The sequence below is a fragment of the Schistocerca piceifrons genome, chromosome 1 (assembly GCF_021461385.2).
Source record: "Schistocerca piceifrons isolate TAMUIC-IGC-003096 chromosome 1, iqSchPice1.1, whole genome shotgun sequence".
Taxonomy (NCBI): Eukaryota; Metazoa; Arthropoda; class Insecta; order Orthoptera; family Acrididae; genus Schistocerca; species Schistocerca piceifrons.
The window spans coordinates 103,778,888-103,794,561 of record NC_060138.1 but is presented as its reverse complement, the minus strand read 5'-3'; the positions used below and the strand labels follow the sequence as shown (position 1 = coordinate 103,794,561).

Genomic DNA, 15,674 nt, shown 5'->3' with positions numbered 1-15,674 from the left:
CATGGCCGCCGGCAACCCAAGCATGGGAACGTGTTCACATCGATTTTGCGGGCCCGTTTCTCAACGGTTTTTGGCTCATTGTCATTGATGCTTATTCCCGATTCCCATATGTGGTTCACTGCTCCTCAACCACTTCAGAAGTTGCAATCCAGGCACTAGCAAAAATCTTTTCTGTGGAAGGTCTGCCAATCACCCTGGTCTCGGACAATGGACCGCAGTTTATTTCGCAGACCTTCCAGGATTTTTGTAGGCGCTTCAGTATTCGGCACATTTGCTCTCCCCCCTTCCATCCACAATCGAATGGGGAAGCCGAGCGCATGGTGCGCACATTCAAGACGCAGATGAAAAAGTATGTGCACAAATTTCCTGCGGAGAAAGCATTGACATTTTTCTTGACGGCATACCGGACCACACCAATGGGAGAACGCAGCCCCACAGAGCTCCTCCATGGGCGTCAACCTAGGACTCTGCTGCACCTCCTCCGGCCTGGTCCTTGCCAGTCTTCACAAAATGGAGTAGCTGGCTTTCCACTGGGTATGTCGGTCTGGGCCCGTGGGTTTGGTCGCAATCCACGTTGGATACCAGCGGTGGTCCTGTGCCGAAATGGCCGCCGGCTCTATACCTTGCAGGCGGGGGACCGGGTGGTACGTCGTCACCGAAATCAGCTACGTCCACATTCGGGCACCCACCCTCCGCCCTCTCGGACACCGGCTTCCCCATTGCCGGCACCTGTGTTGGTTTCACAGGGGACGTTGCCTCCTCTCCCCGCTGTGCCTCTGCCGCACTGTGATGGTTCTCAGCCTTGGCAGCCTCCAGTAGCTCCAGCACCGGCATCGCCATCGTTCGAGATGCCCCAGCCGGCCCCCCTAGCAGGCCCGGTTTCTCAGGAGGTTGGTTCACCTGTGGTCGTCCCTTCCCCTTCGTCCCCGCCACTGGGTGTTGCCCCTCCCGGGGTGGAACAGGATCCGGCATTCGACAGCTTGTCGCCCGTTCTGTCCCGGGCTCCAGTTGTGGGACGACGGGGGCCTCTTCGTGTGGGTCACTTCCAGCCGTATTCGAAGGTTCCGGCTCGAGGGTTGACAGATCCCCTCGACTCCAGCCATCCAATGGATGTGGAGGTCATCGCTCCTGCCCGACACTCCACCTTCCGATGCAGTGCATCACAGTGGCTTCACCCCCCAAAGGAGGAGGAGTGTAGTAGCCACCAGAAAGATCGCGGGAGGCGCACATTGGCACGGTGCGTCACGGACGGTAGTTGCCACAAGTAGAGTCCCGTCCACCAGAGGGCACGCGAGAATTCGGACGCGACCTCTGCTGGCATGACAACAACAACAACAACAACTCTGGCAGCACGGGCCGTGCCCAGTCAGTTAACATCGGGCATGCCTAGGACACAGTCCCGGTCTACACTAAGTAAAGTGCGACGTAAACGTGAACAGTGTTACTACAGTCCACTTTCTTTCTTACATTTCTCATTTACTAAACCTGTTGTCTGGTATCGCTATTTTTGAATCATCATCATCTTAATAGATGGACATGAAATTTATATCTTCATTGTTGACAATATTTGGCTATTTCATCTGAATGTGTTGCGATTTCTGAGGTTGCTGTTATGGTGGGGCCTGAGAACACAGCTGTTTCGATCAGAATACTTACTGGATTTCACTTCTGTGCTGACGTGAGGATGTTACAATGTCTCTTGATTCCAAACTTATCATCTGCCCGCTGCTATCTCATTGGCTGCATAGAACCAGCAGCTGACACACCACATTTAATTCCCATCACACATCACAGTGAGCACTGACAACATCGCAACACAAAACACATAAGTGCACCACTTGTTACTACCCAGACTCTTACCACCTCCTGCAGAAATGAATACTACTGTCAAGTGTTTGTCCAATTTGGTTGGCAACATGATGTAATTTGCTGCCTGCTCACTACTCCCCTTCCCGTACTCATCTTATTGTCGGTCAAGCTGGTGTCACTGTTCCTTCTTCACCCCTTCCTTAGTGCTATGCTTGAGCAGGTGTGAAATGCAGACTGCAATATCTTCCAGGGTTCAAGTCATATGTTACAACAGCAACTAACATATAAATAAAAGACTGCAGTCACAGTTCCATACATTTCATTCATCCTGTGATATATTGTCGTTCGTTGGTACTATCTCCACAATGGGTCTTGCCGCTGTAATTTATTCTCAACAACAACAATGACAATCAGCTGAATGTGATTTCTTTTGTTTGTTGGAGATTTAAACGTGGATTAATTTTCCTTCTTGTTTCATCTTAAAGATGACATATTGTTCTAAGGCTGATTGAAAACTGGTAAAATTTTAACCCAGTATTTTAATACGAGAACAGCAACTGAATTTCTCATTTGCAACCCACTCATAATCAAATAATGTATTGATCTGGGTTCACAATCTAGTAATGTTTTTTGAAAGTCAATATTTCTGCTTTTGAATGTTACCTTTACTTAAAATGCAGCATTAATATTTGTACACAATATCAATACACGTATGAGAAATTTTATGGAAATCTGTTCAAATGCTACAAGAGTTTGGAAGATGATAAGAGTATAGCACTGTCTTTCACAAAATCGTCAAGTTTTAAGCAGAGCAAAAGACTGTTGTAGAGCCTAGTTCGTAGTTTCTCGTATATCCCTTCACTAGCACTGCGTGGGTCAAATGTCATGTGGTTGTTTCAACAATGTTGATACCGTATTGAGTGCTTCAGAATACTGGGGAATCTTGAGTCTGTTGAAAGTGAGTATTGTTTGCCCAGCCCTGCCATTCCGAATGCTTAAAAATAAATCTGCATGTGACCTCAACAGCCAAAGCTTCAACTGTAAGTGTAAGACGATCCTTATACACTCTATTAAACATGGTAAAAATGTTATACTTTGCATCAATAGTTTAATCTGTGAATGTAAGACAGCCCTGTATTTTCTGAATGACAAATTTTGGAAAAACCTTATCTCACCTAATTGGGTAAATATGGTAGTTTTATTCATTTGAAACAATTAGATGCTTTAGCCTTGAATAAACAAATTCTGAGCAAATCTGTACAGCTACAAGGTAGCTGCATGACAACGTCTGTGGCTCTGGAATTCCGCTGATATAATTATTGTTCACGTACCCTCAATACAATATGGACTTTTGTTATTGTATCATTTTTGATGAAGTGTTGCAATTGCAACGTGAATGTAGCCAAGGTGTACTGAACATGGTAACGCACTGTACCACAGATGGGTATATGAAAAACATTTACTGATAGGATGTTTCAGCATATGCAGGCCATGAGAGATAGCATCCTGGACTCTTCTGGTATGATGGTTCCCACGTATGTGAAACACCAGACAGGTGCAGCATTTAAACTTGCCGTGCTCAGGAGTGGATAAAATGGTAGCACAAGACACGTAATTGACCATCTTCGAGGGGTGGGCTTAGGAAAGGTGCTGATGTCTCAGCAAGACACCTGTATGGAACACCCATTTTTAAATGCAGTCTAACTCAAGAATGAGACCAATTTCCCTGGATGTTTGCATACCATTTGAACTGCTTACAGGATGCTGGTCTTCGAGCTCATGGGGCTGCTAATAAAGAGGACCTCTTTAATGATAAAGTTTCTGAACCTGATCAACATAAAAATTAATTTCTGTTCTTTAACAAATCAAATTCAATGAAGAAACTTCTTTCATATACCAAACATGAATAAATAACTGTACAAGAATACAAAAGTGATGAAACAGGTGGTGAAACAACTAATCACAGATAAAGTTTACTTACTGAATGAGTTTTCAGAGTATTGATTATCTTTGATCGAGCCATATTCCAAACCTCATCCAGATACGTTCGATTCACAAGACCATTCCCTGTGTTCAAAACATGATCCTCTACAACAAAGAATCCAACAATTCCATGGATGTATGCGCGATAGCCGGCAAGAGTTTCATGCTGAAATATTAATAATGCACCATTTGGTTCTCAATTAATTGAAAAAATGACAAGACATGACAAACACACAACATAAGAAAGTACTAGTTAATGAACTTTGAATCTGAAACATAGAACACATTGTAATTTTTTTGTTTTGTAAAACAATTTAAGCTAATCATAAGAAAAATGAAGCATAATCTAAGTATATGTTGCACTTAATAAAATTTACATTGCTCATAAAGTGACCAATAAGATTTCCTCTAAAATGTAGTATTTAAACCAGTCTTTTATTAAGAGGTTTTCATTTAACTTAATGTTCAGTTTCAATGAGTAATTATCATCTGCAGACCAGTCTGAAATATGCAAAAGGAATGTGCATATAATTACAATTATCTCTTTCAGATTGACTGAATTTCATTGTTACTGATTGAATTTCATTATCAAAATAAGATAAAAAAGCCTCCCACATTTTACACATGCAGATATAGCCTGCTGGGGACATAGTGACCATTATAATTCATATTCGGATGAAACGGCATCAGGCTGCACACAGTCTGATTTACTATAACCAGTTTCACTCATCAGATAATCATTGACCTGATGGAGAAAAGTTTTGGGATTAAAGGCACTACTCAGTGCCACAGCCAGTTTAAATCACACAGTTGAGCTGCATGTCCTCACAGAAAATAATGACTGTAGCTTGCCCTTGCTTTCAGTCTTTTGCAGTACCAACACAGCAAAGTCATGCTGCCTAAATATCACGAGGATGGATCAGTCAATCATCCAGACTGCTGACCCTGCAACTACTGAAAATGCTGCTGCCCATCTCTAGGAGTCACAGGTTTGCATGGCTTCTTCACATATACCCCTCCATTACCATTGCACCTACAGTATGTCTATCCATATTGTTAAGGCAATCAAGCCACCCTACTCTGGCAAAGTTGATGGTTGAGGGAAGATAGGAAAGTTGCCAAAGAATACGGAACAGTAAATTTTCTGAATGTACCCACCAAAATGTACATATTTTCCTCTTTATATGTAATGTATCCTCCCCATGAACCATGGTCTTCATCACAGTGGAATAGCTTGTGTGCCTCAACAATACAGATAGCTGTGCAACCACAACAGAGGGTTATCTGTTGGAGGGGGGGGACACAGACTAAAGAGTGATTCCTGAAGATGGCCACAGCAGCCTTTTCAGTGGCTGCAGGGGCAACAGTCTGGATGATTGACTTGTCTGGCCTTGTAACATCAGCTCACATGGCCTTGCTGTGCTGCTACTGCGAACATCTGAAAGTAAGGAAAAACTACAGCTGTAATTTTTCGTAAGGGCATGCAGCTCTACTTTATGGGTAAATGGTGATGGCATCCTCTTGGATATAGTATTCTGGCAGTAAAATAGTCCCCCGTTTGGATCTCCGGGGAGGACTACTCAAGAAGACATCTCATCATGAGAGACAAAGATGGCTTTCTACAGGTCGGAGCATGGAATATTAGATCCCTTAATCAGGCAAGTAGGTTAGAAAATGTAAAAAGGGAAATAGATAGGTTCATGCTACATATAGTGGGAATTAGTGAAGTTTGGTGGCTGGAGGAAAGGGACTTCTAGTCAGGTGAGTATGGGCTTGTAAATACAAAATCAAATAGGGACAATGCAGAAGTACATCTAATAATGAATTTAGCTGTGGTGGAGGCTGGAATTAGAAAGTAAGAAAAGGAAGAGGTGGAAAAAAAAAGTTGGTGAAAATGGACTGGGAGAGAGGAAAGAGGAAGCTGCATGGTAGAATTTTGTACAGAGCATAATTTAATCGTCACCACCACTTGGTTTAAGAATCATGAACAAATATTCTATACATGAAAGAGACCTGGGGGCACCAGAAGATTTCAGATTGATTGTATAATGGTAAGACAAATTTTGGAACTACATTTTGAACTGTAAGACATTTCCATGGGAAGATGTGGACTCTGTCGACAATGAACTGTAGATTAAAACTGACACAATTGCAAAAAGAAAATTACGGATATGGGACCTGGACAAGTTGAAAGAACCAGAGGTTACTGAGAGTTTCAGAGGGAGTATTAGGGAGTGACTGACTACAATGGGGGAAAGGAATGCAGCAGAAGATGAATGGGTAACTCTGGGAGATGAAATAGTGAACGAAGCTGAGAAACAAAATAAGTAAAAAGACAAGGCCTTGTAGAAATCCTTGGATATCAAAGGAGATATTGAATTTACTGAGGGAAGGAGAAAATGTAAAAACGCAACTAATGAAGCAGATGAAAGGAAATACAAAAGCCTAAATAATGAGACTGACAGAAAGTTTAAAATTACTAAGCAGACTAGATGACAACAAGCCTATAGAAGCAGTTATAACAGGCTAAAGATACACTATGTGATCAAAAGTATCCGGACACCTGGCTAAAAATGACTTACAACTTCGTGGCACCCTCCATCGGTAATGCTACAGTTCAATATGGTGTTGGCCCACCCTTATACTTGATGACAAATTCCACTCTCGCAGGCATACTTTAATCAGGTGCTGGAAGGTTTTGTGGGGAATGGCAGCCCATTCTTCATGGAGTGCTGCATGGAGGAGAGGTATTGATGTTGGTTGGTAAGGCCCGGAATGAAGTCAGCATTCCAAAACATCCCAAAGGTGTTCTATAGGATTCGGGTTAGGACTCTGTGCAGGTCGTCCCATTACAGGGATGTTATTGTCACGTAACCACTCTGCCACAGGCTGTGCATTATGAACAGGTGCTCAATCATGTTGAAAGATTCAATCACTAACCTCGTACTGCTCTTCAACAGTGGGAAGCAAGGAGGTGCTTAAAACATCCATGTAGGTCTGTGCTGTGATAGTGCCACACAAAATAACAAGGAGTGCAAGCCTCCTCCATGAAAAACAACAGAATCACACTATAACACCACAGCCTCTGAATTTTACTGTTGGCACTACACATGCTGGCAGATGACGTTTATCGGGCATTTGCCATACCCACACCTTGCTATCAGATTGCCACATTGTATACCGTGATTCCTCACTCCACACAACATTTTTCCACTGTTCAATTGTCCACTGTTTACACTTCTTACACTAAGTGAGGTGCTGTTTGGCATTTACCGGTGTGATATGTGGCTTATGAGCAGCGGCTCGACCATGAAATCCATGTTTTCTCACCTCCCGCCTAACTGTCATAGTACTTGTAGTGGATCCTGATGCAGTCTGGAATTCCTGTGTGATGGTCTGGATAGATGTCTGTCTGTTACACATCAAGACCGCTTCAACTGTCGGCGGTCTCTGTCAGTCAACAGACGAGGTCGGCCTGTACGCTTCTGTGCTGTACGTATCCCTTCACGTTTCCACTTCACTATATCTTTAAACAGTGGACCTAGGGATGTTTACTGGTGTGGAAATCTCGCATACAGACGTATGACACAAGTGGCACCCAATCACATGACAACGTTCGAAGTACATGAGTTCTGCGGAGTGCCCCATTCTGTTCTCTCATGATGTCTAATGACTATTGAAGTCATTGATATGGAGTACCTGGCAGTAGGTGGCAGCTGAATAGTGGCAGGAGGAAAATATTAATGTGATATATATATATATATATATATATATATATATATATATATATATATATATATATATATATATATATATATATATATATATATATATATATATATATATATATATATATATATATATATATATATATATATCACATTAATATTTGGTGCTTAAATAATTAAAAGGAAAATTTTGAAAGAATACTGGAAAAGACCGCTTCAAATATTTGGAAATACTCGTATTCTGAGTGAACTTTAACTGGCGCTAATATAAACAGACCTTCAATATTCAATACATATATTCAGCATTTAACATTCGTAAATTTATGTACATCCTTTTTTTGTTACCATTATTGTGCATAGATATTGGTATGACAATACTGGTTCCGGATTGCCTCTCCTCTGCTCACGTGAATTATTCTTGTTAGCTTCAATCCTCTTGATGCAGGATTCTCGGTGCGGTGCGGAATAATGAACAGGAAATAACTGTGCGAATAAACTTTGCTATCTTGATAACAACTTTTAACGTACAATTTCAATACACATTTTTTTAACAATATTGACTTGACAGAACTTGCAATACGGCCACCCGCTATCGCATATAGAGACGAACAGACTTTTTAACAATATTAACTCTGTGGAGCTCACAATATGTTCCCCCACTATCACGTATAGACACAGACAGACGAATCTAAAGTAATTTAAAAACTGAAGAGCATCTCTTTACCTCTTTTATTTTATGTCAATGTTATAAAAGAAAATAATAATAATATGTTACATTATGCAGCACAATGCACCTAATATGAAAAACGAATGTTTTTTGCAGTGTCTGGATACTTTTGATCACATAGTGTAGATACAGCGAAACACATATTTTACATTTTTTTGGGTTCCACAATTAAAAACCGTAAAATTGAGAAAAATGCAGAACTGATGAAAATGTTAAAACCGCCAAAATATCAGCAAAAACAAATGTAATTGACATATATAATTAAAAATCATAATCCTCCACAATTGTATAAAGTCTGTGTAAGTCAAGGAAATTTAATGTATAGTACAAAATTCAATAATCTGTGGTAATGAATTTAATCAGTTCTTAAAAATTCATAGATGTGTAACAACAGCAAGTAAAAACTCATAAAAAAATTGAAATTGGTATCTGGGTACAAGGTAACTGAGCTATTTTCCAACATGCTATGACCACAAATTATACATCAAAATACAAATTTTTAAGACATCATGGTGAATTAATGCAAAAACTGTGAAGTATGGTCAAAGGCATCAGAATCTAACGTGTTGGTGTGTGTGTTCTGCTTCTGCAGCCAATGGGAGTTTAATTGGGTCAAGTAAACTTCAAGCCGCATACACACTAAGATTGAAACATGTTTTTGAAACATTTTCTGACTACTTGGTATGGACATTGTTTGGAAACATCTTTCGAAACATGGAAGCAACTATCCTTAGCAGTGTCAGTAAAGATCAAATAAACAATGTTTCAAGCCAGCTACCGCATGTCACCGCTGCACAGTGCAAGTACATTTTTATATGTCACATTGTGCTGTCTGTTGTATAGAGGTGTTAGGTGTAGGTGCTTGTTTTCTCTTGCTCTATTAAGTTTTTCCAAGGGGAAAATGCAGTGGACAAGGCAGCAGACTGTTGAGTTGCTATGATTGTATCAGACTGACAGATGCTTGTGGAATATATGAAGCAAGCAGTACAAGAATAGCAATAAAACAACACGCTCTGCAGAAAACTGCTGCTGCATCTGGTAGAATATTGAGAAAGACTGCATAGAAAACAAAATAAGGTTGTCTATCATAGCTTGGTTCGAAATGTGAAATAAATACTCAAGGCTCTGGAATGAATCTCCTGTTGACAAAAAAACATGTCTGGTTCTAATTGCTTTCCTGAAATTTCTATCTTTTTTTAAGAAATGGCGATACCATATTTGCCAGAAATTCAAAATTGTTAGATGATATATGTGAAATTATGGAAACTAGAGTTGTATTCCATACTCAGATCCCATACATAGCAAGTTTTCCCAACAGTTATTCTATGGTATGTTTTTGCTCACCAAAGGTGACGACTGTATGCAAACCAATAAATCGATTCCTTACAACAACTAATCTGATTTTATCAAGCATTACCAATTACTATACAAACTTTCCATCAAAATAATATCACAGTTTTAAAACCAATTACAAAATACTTTAATAAAAGCAACCTTATTCTGCAAAATTACGCAACACTGTGAGATGATTATGGCCTTCAGGCCACAAATCATGATAAATAAATAGAAATAATGAATGGTGATGACATCTGTCATTGTGTTTGTATGAATCTTTGAGTATTAATAATGCAGCTCATGTATTACAGTTTCCTCATCTCTAGACAATACGAGAACAAAGCAACAAATAGCATTGCTGATGATGTGAATACACTGAGAAATGTTCACTGCCAGTTTGGACAGAGACAAGAAACGAAGTAGGAAACAGATTCAAAATACTGTAGAAAAAAATGTTTCCAGCAGAAACATGTTTCCAGCAGAAACACGTTTCCAGTGGCATTGTGGACGCAGCTTCACACTACTTTTTGCACTTGTACTGTCACTGGTGAGTTTTTGACTATCAACTTTTGGGAACATTTCTGAATGATCCCTGTGTCACACTTATCATTAAATGTCAATTAATAAAGATCAATGCTGTAGGCTTCAAGATATTTTATGATAACTAATGCATAGTACAAAATTCAGATGAGGAACCTGTAGTATAATGTATAATGTCATGGTTAGCTGATTTAGAGGCCATAGGTACGCAACTTGCTGCATGCCAATATTTTTTTTTAAACTTAGTGTTGTTATCACATTCGTTATGATCGTAATACAATATGTTCTGCAATATTCAATGTTGTTAAACATTTCTGCCTGGTTAGAGAATGAAGGATGAGATAAATATCTGTCTGTTTATCTGTCGTGATTCCCAAGTGTGTAGTTAGACAGAAACCTAAGAGGACAGCTTACTTTCCTGCGAGTGGAACAAACAGCAATAAAATGCATATTGTGTCACAAATATAAAGCTGTTTATTTCCAAATATGTGGCAATTTCTGAGTGTGGTTAGGCAAGAAACTAGGAGGACAGCTTAAATTGCTGCAACTGAAATGATGAGCAATAACATTCATATTCTTCCTTGTCACAAATATGTTGCACGTTGTGCAACCACAAATATATTCCCCTAAACAGTTCTTGCTAAAACTGAGATTCTCCTCTCACTAACATAGCCATAAACATCAACTTGATCTATACCGACTGACAAATCTATAGTCTCATTCCTTGTTGCCTTTTCAGTGCCACCTCATTATGATTACATCAGTTCCTGCAAAAAGTAGTCTGAAATATACTCAATCCATCATCATTGCACGGTGAAGCTAAATGTTGCAAGTCGTGTTGGCAATGCCAATAAAGAATTACGTCAGCATTTCCTTTTTTCATGTTGCCCCTCTTTGCAACTGTGTAAAATATTCCCTTAACTTTGCAATCACTCATGGTGTGAACCATATGTCTTTTGTGTCACTTACGACTCATTTAGTCACATCAGATGTCGATAGGAAGAAAATGAGATGAAGTCAAGTGAGATGTTGAGCAAGAACATCGAAATGAGTAAGTCTTACTAGAAAGAAAAGTAAAAACAGGAAATTTTTAGCATTGATCTTATGGGTTTTTCACAGGGGCTACAAATTTATAAAGTAGAATAATGAAAAACATAAAATCGGAGAATTTAAAATCGAAGTTCCACTGTATCTACAAGAAGGAAAATTAAAGAGGCCTTTGAAGAAAAGAGAAACAGTTGAATGAAAGTCAAGAGATTGGATGGAAAACCAGTATCAAGCAAATAAGGGGAGGCTGAAATGTACATGCAATATATAGAATGGCTATACAATGGAAAATGAACTTTTAGTCACTATTATACAAAAGGAAGACGCTGAAGATAAGAGGGGACATGCGATACTGCAAGATGTTTTTGACTGTTTACTGGAAAGTCTAAGCTGAAACTAGGCATTTGGAGCAGAAGACAATCCCTCAGAACTGCTGAGATCCTTGGGAGAGCCAGCAATGACAAAACTATTCCACATGGTGTACAGGATAAGAAAAATACTCTCAGACTTCACAAAAGGTGTGATAATCCCCTAATTCCAAAGAAAGCAGGTGATGACATGTTAATATTATGAGACTATCAGTTTAATAAGTCTTGGCTGCAAAATACAAATGTCTTTTACAGAAGAATGGAAAAAATTGTAGAAACCAACCTCATGGAAGAGTTTATAGCATTTTTAGACTGAGAGAAAGATTTTAGCAATGTCGATTGGAATAAACTCTTTGGAAATCTGAAGGGGGAAAATACAGAGAGTGAAAGATTATTTGCAACTTGTACAGAAACCACATGACAATTATAAGAGTTAAAGGGCATGAAAGAGAAGCAGTGATTGAGAAGGGAGTGATGCAGAGCTGTAGCCTATCTCCAGTGTTATTCAATCTGTACATTAAGCAAGCAGAGAAGGGAGTGACACAGAACTGTAGCCTACCTCCAGTGTTATCAAATCTGTACATTAAGCAAGCAGTAAAAGTAATCAGAGAAAGATCTGGAGATGGAAGTACAGTTCTGAGAGAACAAAAATTTTGAGATTTCGCAATGGCATTGTAATTCTGTCAGAGACAGCAAAAGACTTGGAAGAGCAGCTGACTGGAATGGACAAAGTCTTGAAAGGATACAAGATGAACATCAACAAAAGCAAAATAAGGGTAAAGGAATGTAGTTGAATTAAATAGGGCTTTGTGAGGGAATTAGATTTGGAAATAAGATACTAAAAGTAGTAGATGAGTTTTGCTATTTGGGCAGTAAAGTAACCAATGACCACTAAAATAGAGGAGACGTGAAACTTAGACTGGCAATGGCATGAAGAAAAAAAAATTATTAACACAGAATATAAAAGTTTAGGAAGTCTTTTCTGAAGATATTTGGAAAGTAGCCTTCCTCTGAAATATAGATGATAAACAGTTCAGACAAGAAGAGAACAGACACTTTTGAAATATGGTGCTAAATAAGAATGCTGAAGATTAGATGGGTACATCATGCAACTAATGCGGAAGTACTGAATAGAATTGGTGAGAAAAGAAGTATGTGGCACAACCTAACTAAAAGAAGGGATCGGTTAAAGGACACTTTCTGCGACATCAAGGGGTCACTAGTTTAGTACTGGAAGGAGGGGCAAAAATTGTAGAGGGAGACCAAGAGATGAATACACCGAGCAATTTCAAAAGGATGTAGGTTGCAGTAGTTATTCAGAGATGAAGAGTCTTGTGCAGGACAGAATAGTATGGAGCTGCATCAGAATAGCCATCAGACAGATGACGACACTGATGCTGCCGCCACCGCCGCCGCCACTGCCACTGTCACCAACAACAAGAAGTAATGTCTTTTTGTCTATATCATGTATGTAAACAAAACAAAATGTTCAGCAATAGGTTAAGTGCATGTCTGATATTTGTTGTGCTCTGTGGTTGATGTTTAATGTGTCGTATTTAAGAATTCACATCAAGTTTGTACCTTCATACTGTATACCTGTACATATCTCCCAACACCATACTCTTTTACAACAGTATGGTCATGTATTTTTAAACATAGCACCACACAAACACTTTGCATTTGACTTTTGCACCACAGTTCCACATGCCTAAGAAACACACCTGAATGAGGTTTGCCATAATAAAACAATTGATAATTAATGACCAGTTGCTATTATTACTGCATTCCATTTCAATTGATACTGATGATAGCATGACATATATGGCCTACGAGTCAAGATCAAAGACCATCTCCATTTTTTTTAAATATTTATCTCCTGCACTTCATAAAAATCAAATAAATTAGAAACTTTCTCTACCCTCAATATATGGAGAAAACCAAATGATTTATTTGTGTGACTGGCCCTTATTATGTATTATTTTACTTTCAATTTTTACTGTTCCATTAAACTTCCATGATGAATCAAAAGTGTTCTGCATGAGGCAGGTGTGCTCATTCTTCCAGTAATGGGATTATAATAATGCCCATGTTGATGAGTGAATGCCTGTTCCATAAGCTCTGCATCAATGTACAATGTAATGTTCTCTGATGTTCTTACCTATGTATACCACCAGCACATCTGTACTGGTATTAATGACAACTATGACACAAAATCAGTCTGCAATGCCACACACAGAAAATTATTATTTGGTTCAGCAGCCAGAGACTGCATTTGTGTGTGTGTGTGTGTGTGTGTGTGTGTGTGTGTGTGTGCGAGAGAGAGAGAGAGAGAGAGTAGCAACTATCCTTTTCATAACATTGTTACATTCTATCCTGGATTTTCCATTGTTGAATTGTAACATCTCGCAAACATTTATGCAAATTGGACTGATTTCACAAAGAAGTTCCTTCAGTAGAAAGCTGAGGTAATTGCAACGAAACTACCACAATGATGTAGACAGTCAACAAAATGGAGATAATTTTGAACATAACTGACGAGAAATGTAATTCAACATTATAATCTATGTAATTCAGTGTTTGAGTGGTTTTCTATTCTGAAAAAAAAAGAGACCTTATGTTAGTTGGTGCAATGTTAATGTGGTAGCTCCAAATCTCTTACCAAGTGATGTGGGTAATGGTCAGCAAACTGGAATTATATTTGGGAGGGCAGCTGTTCAGATCCCCTGTATGTTTTCAGTTGCTTCCTCAACTAATTATGGCAAGTACAAGGACAGCTCCTTTCTAATGGACATTGCTGATTTCCCTCCCTCCTAATCCTCCCCCACTGATTGAATTTGAGCTCTGGTTGTTGAAAGGGCATTAAACTCTCATTTTCTTTCTGCTAAATCGCTTCTCATATTTTAGAAGAAGCACTGCAATCTTGTTACCTTATTACTTTAGACAAAACTGAAAAATAAATGTAATAATATTATGATATTTGTAAGGATTCATCAATACATTCTGAAATACTAACAGTACAGTTTCACTGAAAATCTAAACAACTGTTTTTACTTACCATGTTAGTTGGAGGCTGAAGAACAAGTCGTGCTTGCTTCTTCCGCTGTTTACGATAGTATGTCTCAAAGGTATCACGTGATCCTAAGACTGTGTAGATATGCAGGCAGCGATACACAGGTGAGAAATCTATAAGGTCCTGTGCACTGAGGTCCTCTTCTGCATCATAACTGCTTTCTGCTGGTGGTTCATAATCTACTTCACCTGGGACAAGACAATAAGCAAGTTAGCTAGCCTCTTTCAGGACATTTGCTTCTGAAGGTTTAATTATAACTCTGATACAATTTTAATTGCTGAGCTAATGTAAAATTTTATTGCAAAAAAATCTTTTGTTGCTTGATCTTTAAAACATTCACAAATTGCTGGTTGTTCAGCACATATTAGTATGATAACAGTATTACTACCATTTGATACAGTAAAATCATTCATGCTTGATGTTGGGTTTGGCTGCCTACATGCACAGATTCACAATTGTTGTAATTGTGTCAGTAGAATGCAGTGACATGAGAAATTTGTATGTAAACTCAAGATAACAGGATTCATATTAACTTCTTTGTCAGCAAAATGTCAAAGAGGCTAAATATGCATCAAGTATGCAATATACAATGAACATACTTTTTTTGAGAAATGGCTCCCTGTAAAAAATAATTAGCAGAGTTTGAAATACATTTTAAAAAGTCTGCCCTTTACTTTAAAATTATCTAACTAGATTACATATTATCCATTTCCTAGTCAACAGGAATTGAATATTCAGTACAAAAATTAAACATTACTGGCCTTAACAATATGCTTATTCATGATCTTCTCTCCTACTTATAATATACACTTCCATGAGATCAATTACAGTGTGACATTAAAATCTTACATCATTTGCCATCCTTTCAGAACAACATTACCTCAATAGCAACACACACAAATATTCCCACAAACAACCTGTTATCTTCTCAATGGTGTTTTAGTTAATAAATTCAATTGCATCAAAGACTCATAATAACTCTCTGAAGAGAAATAAGTGTATAAGTGAGAAAAACGTATAAGTTAGAAACGTATAAATGAAGTTTTACTGTACTACAGTATGTGTAG

General features: G+C 38.7%; 1 protein-coding gene across 3 annotated transcripts in view; it reads right to left on the bottom strand.

Annotated features, from left to right (window-relative positions):
• The window catches only part of LOC124783974 (exocyst complex component 6B), a 170,739-nt gene that overhangs the window by 74,793 nt on the left and 80,272 nt on the right, over positions 1-15,674 (bottom strand). For all 3 annotated transcript variants that reach the window (XM_047254065.1, XM_047254063.1, XM_047254064.1), the window contains exons 7-8: positions 14,593-14,795; positions 3,791-3,958 (exon numbers count right to left, since the gene is read on the bottom strand). In XM_047254065.1, the coding sequence (XP_047110021.1) occupies positions 3,791-3,958; positions 14,593-14,795 (371 nt within the window). The remainder of the gene's footprint in view (positions 1-3,790; positions 3,959-14,592; positions 14,796-15,674) is intronic.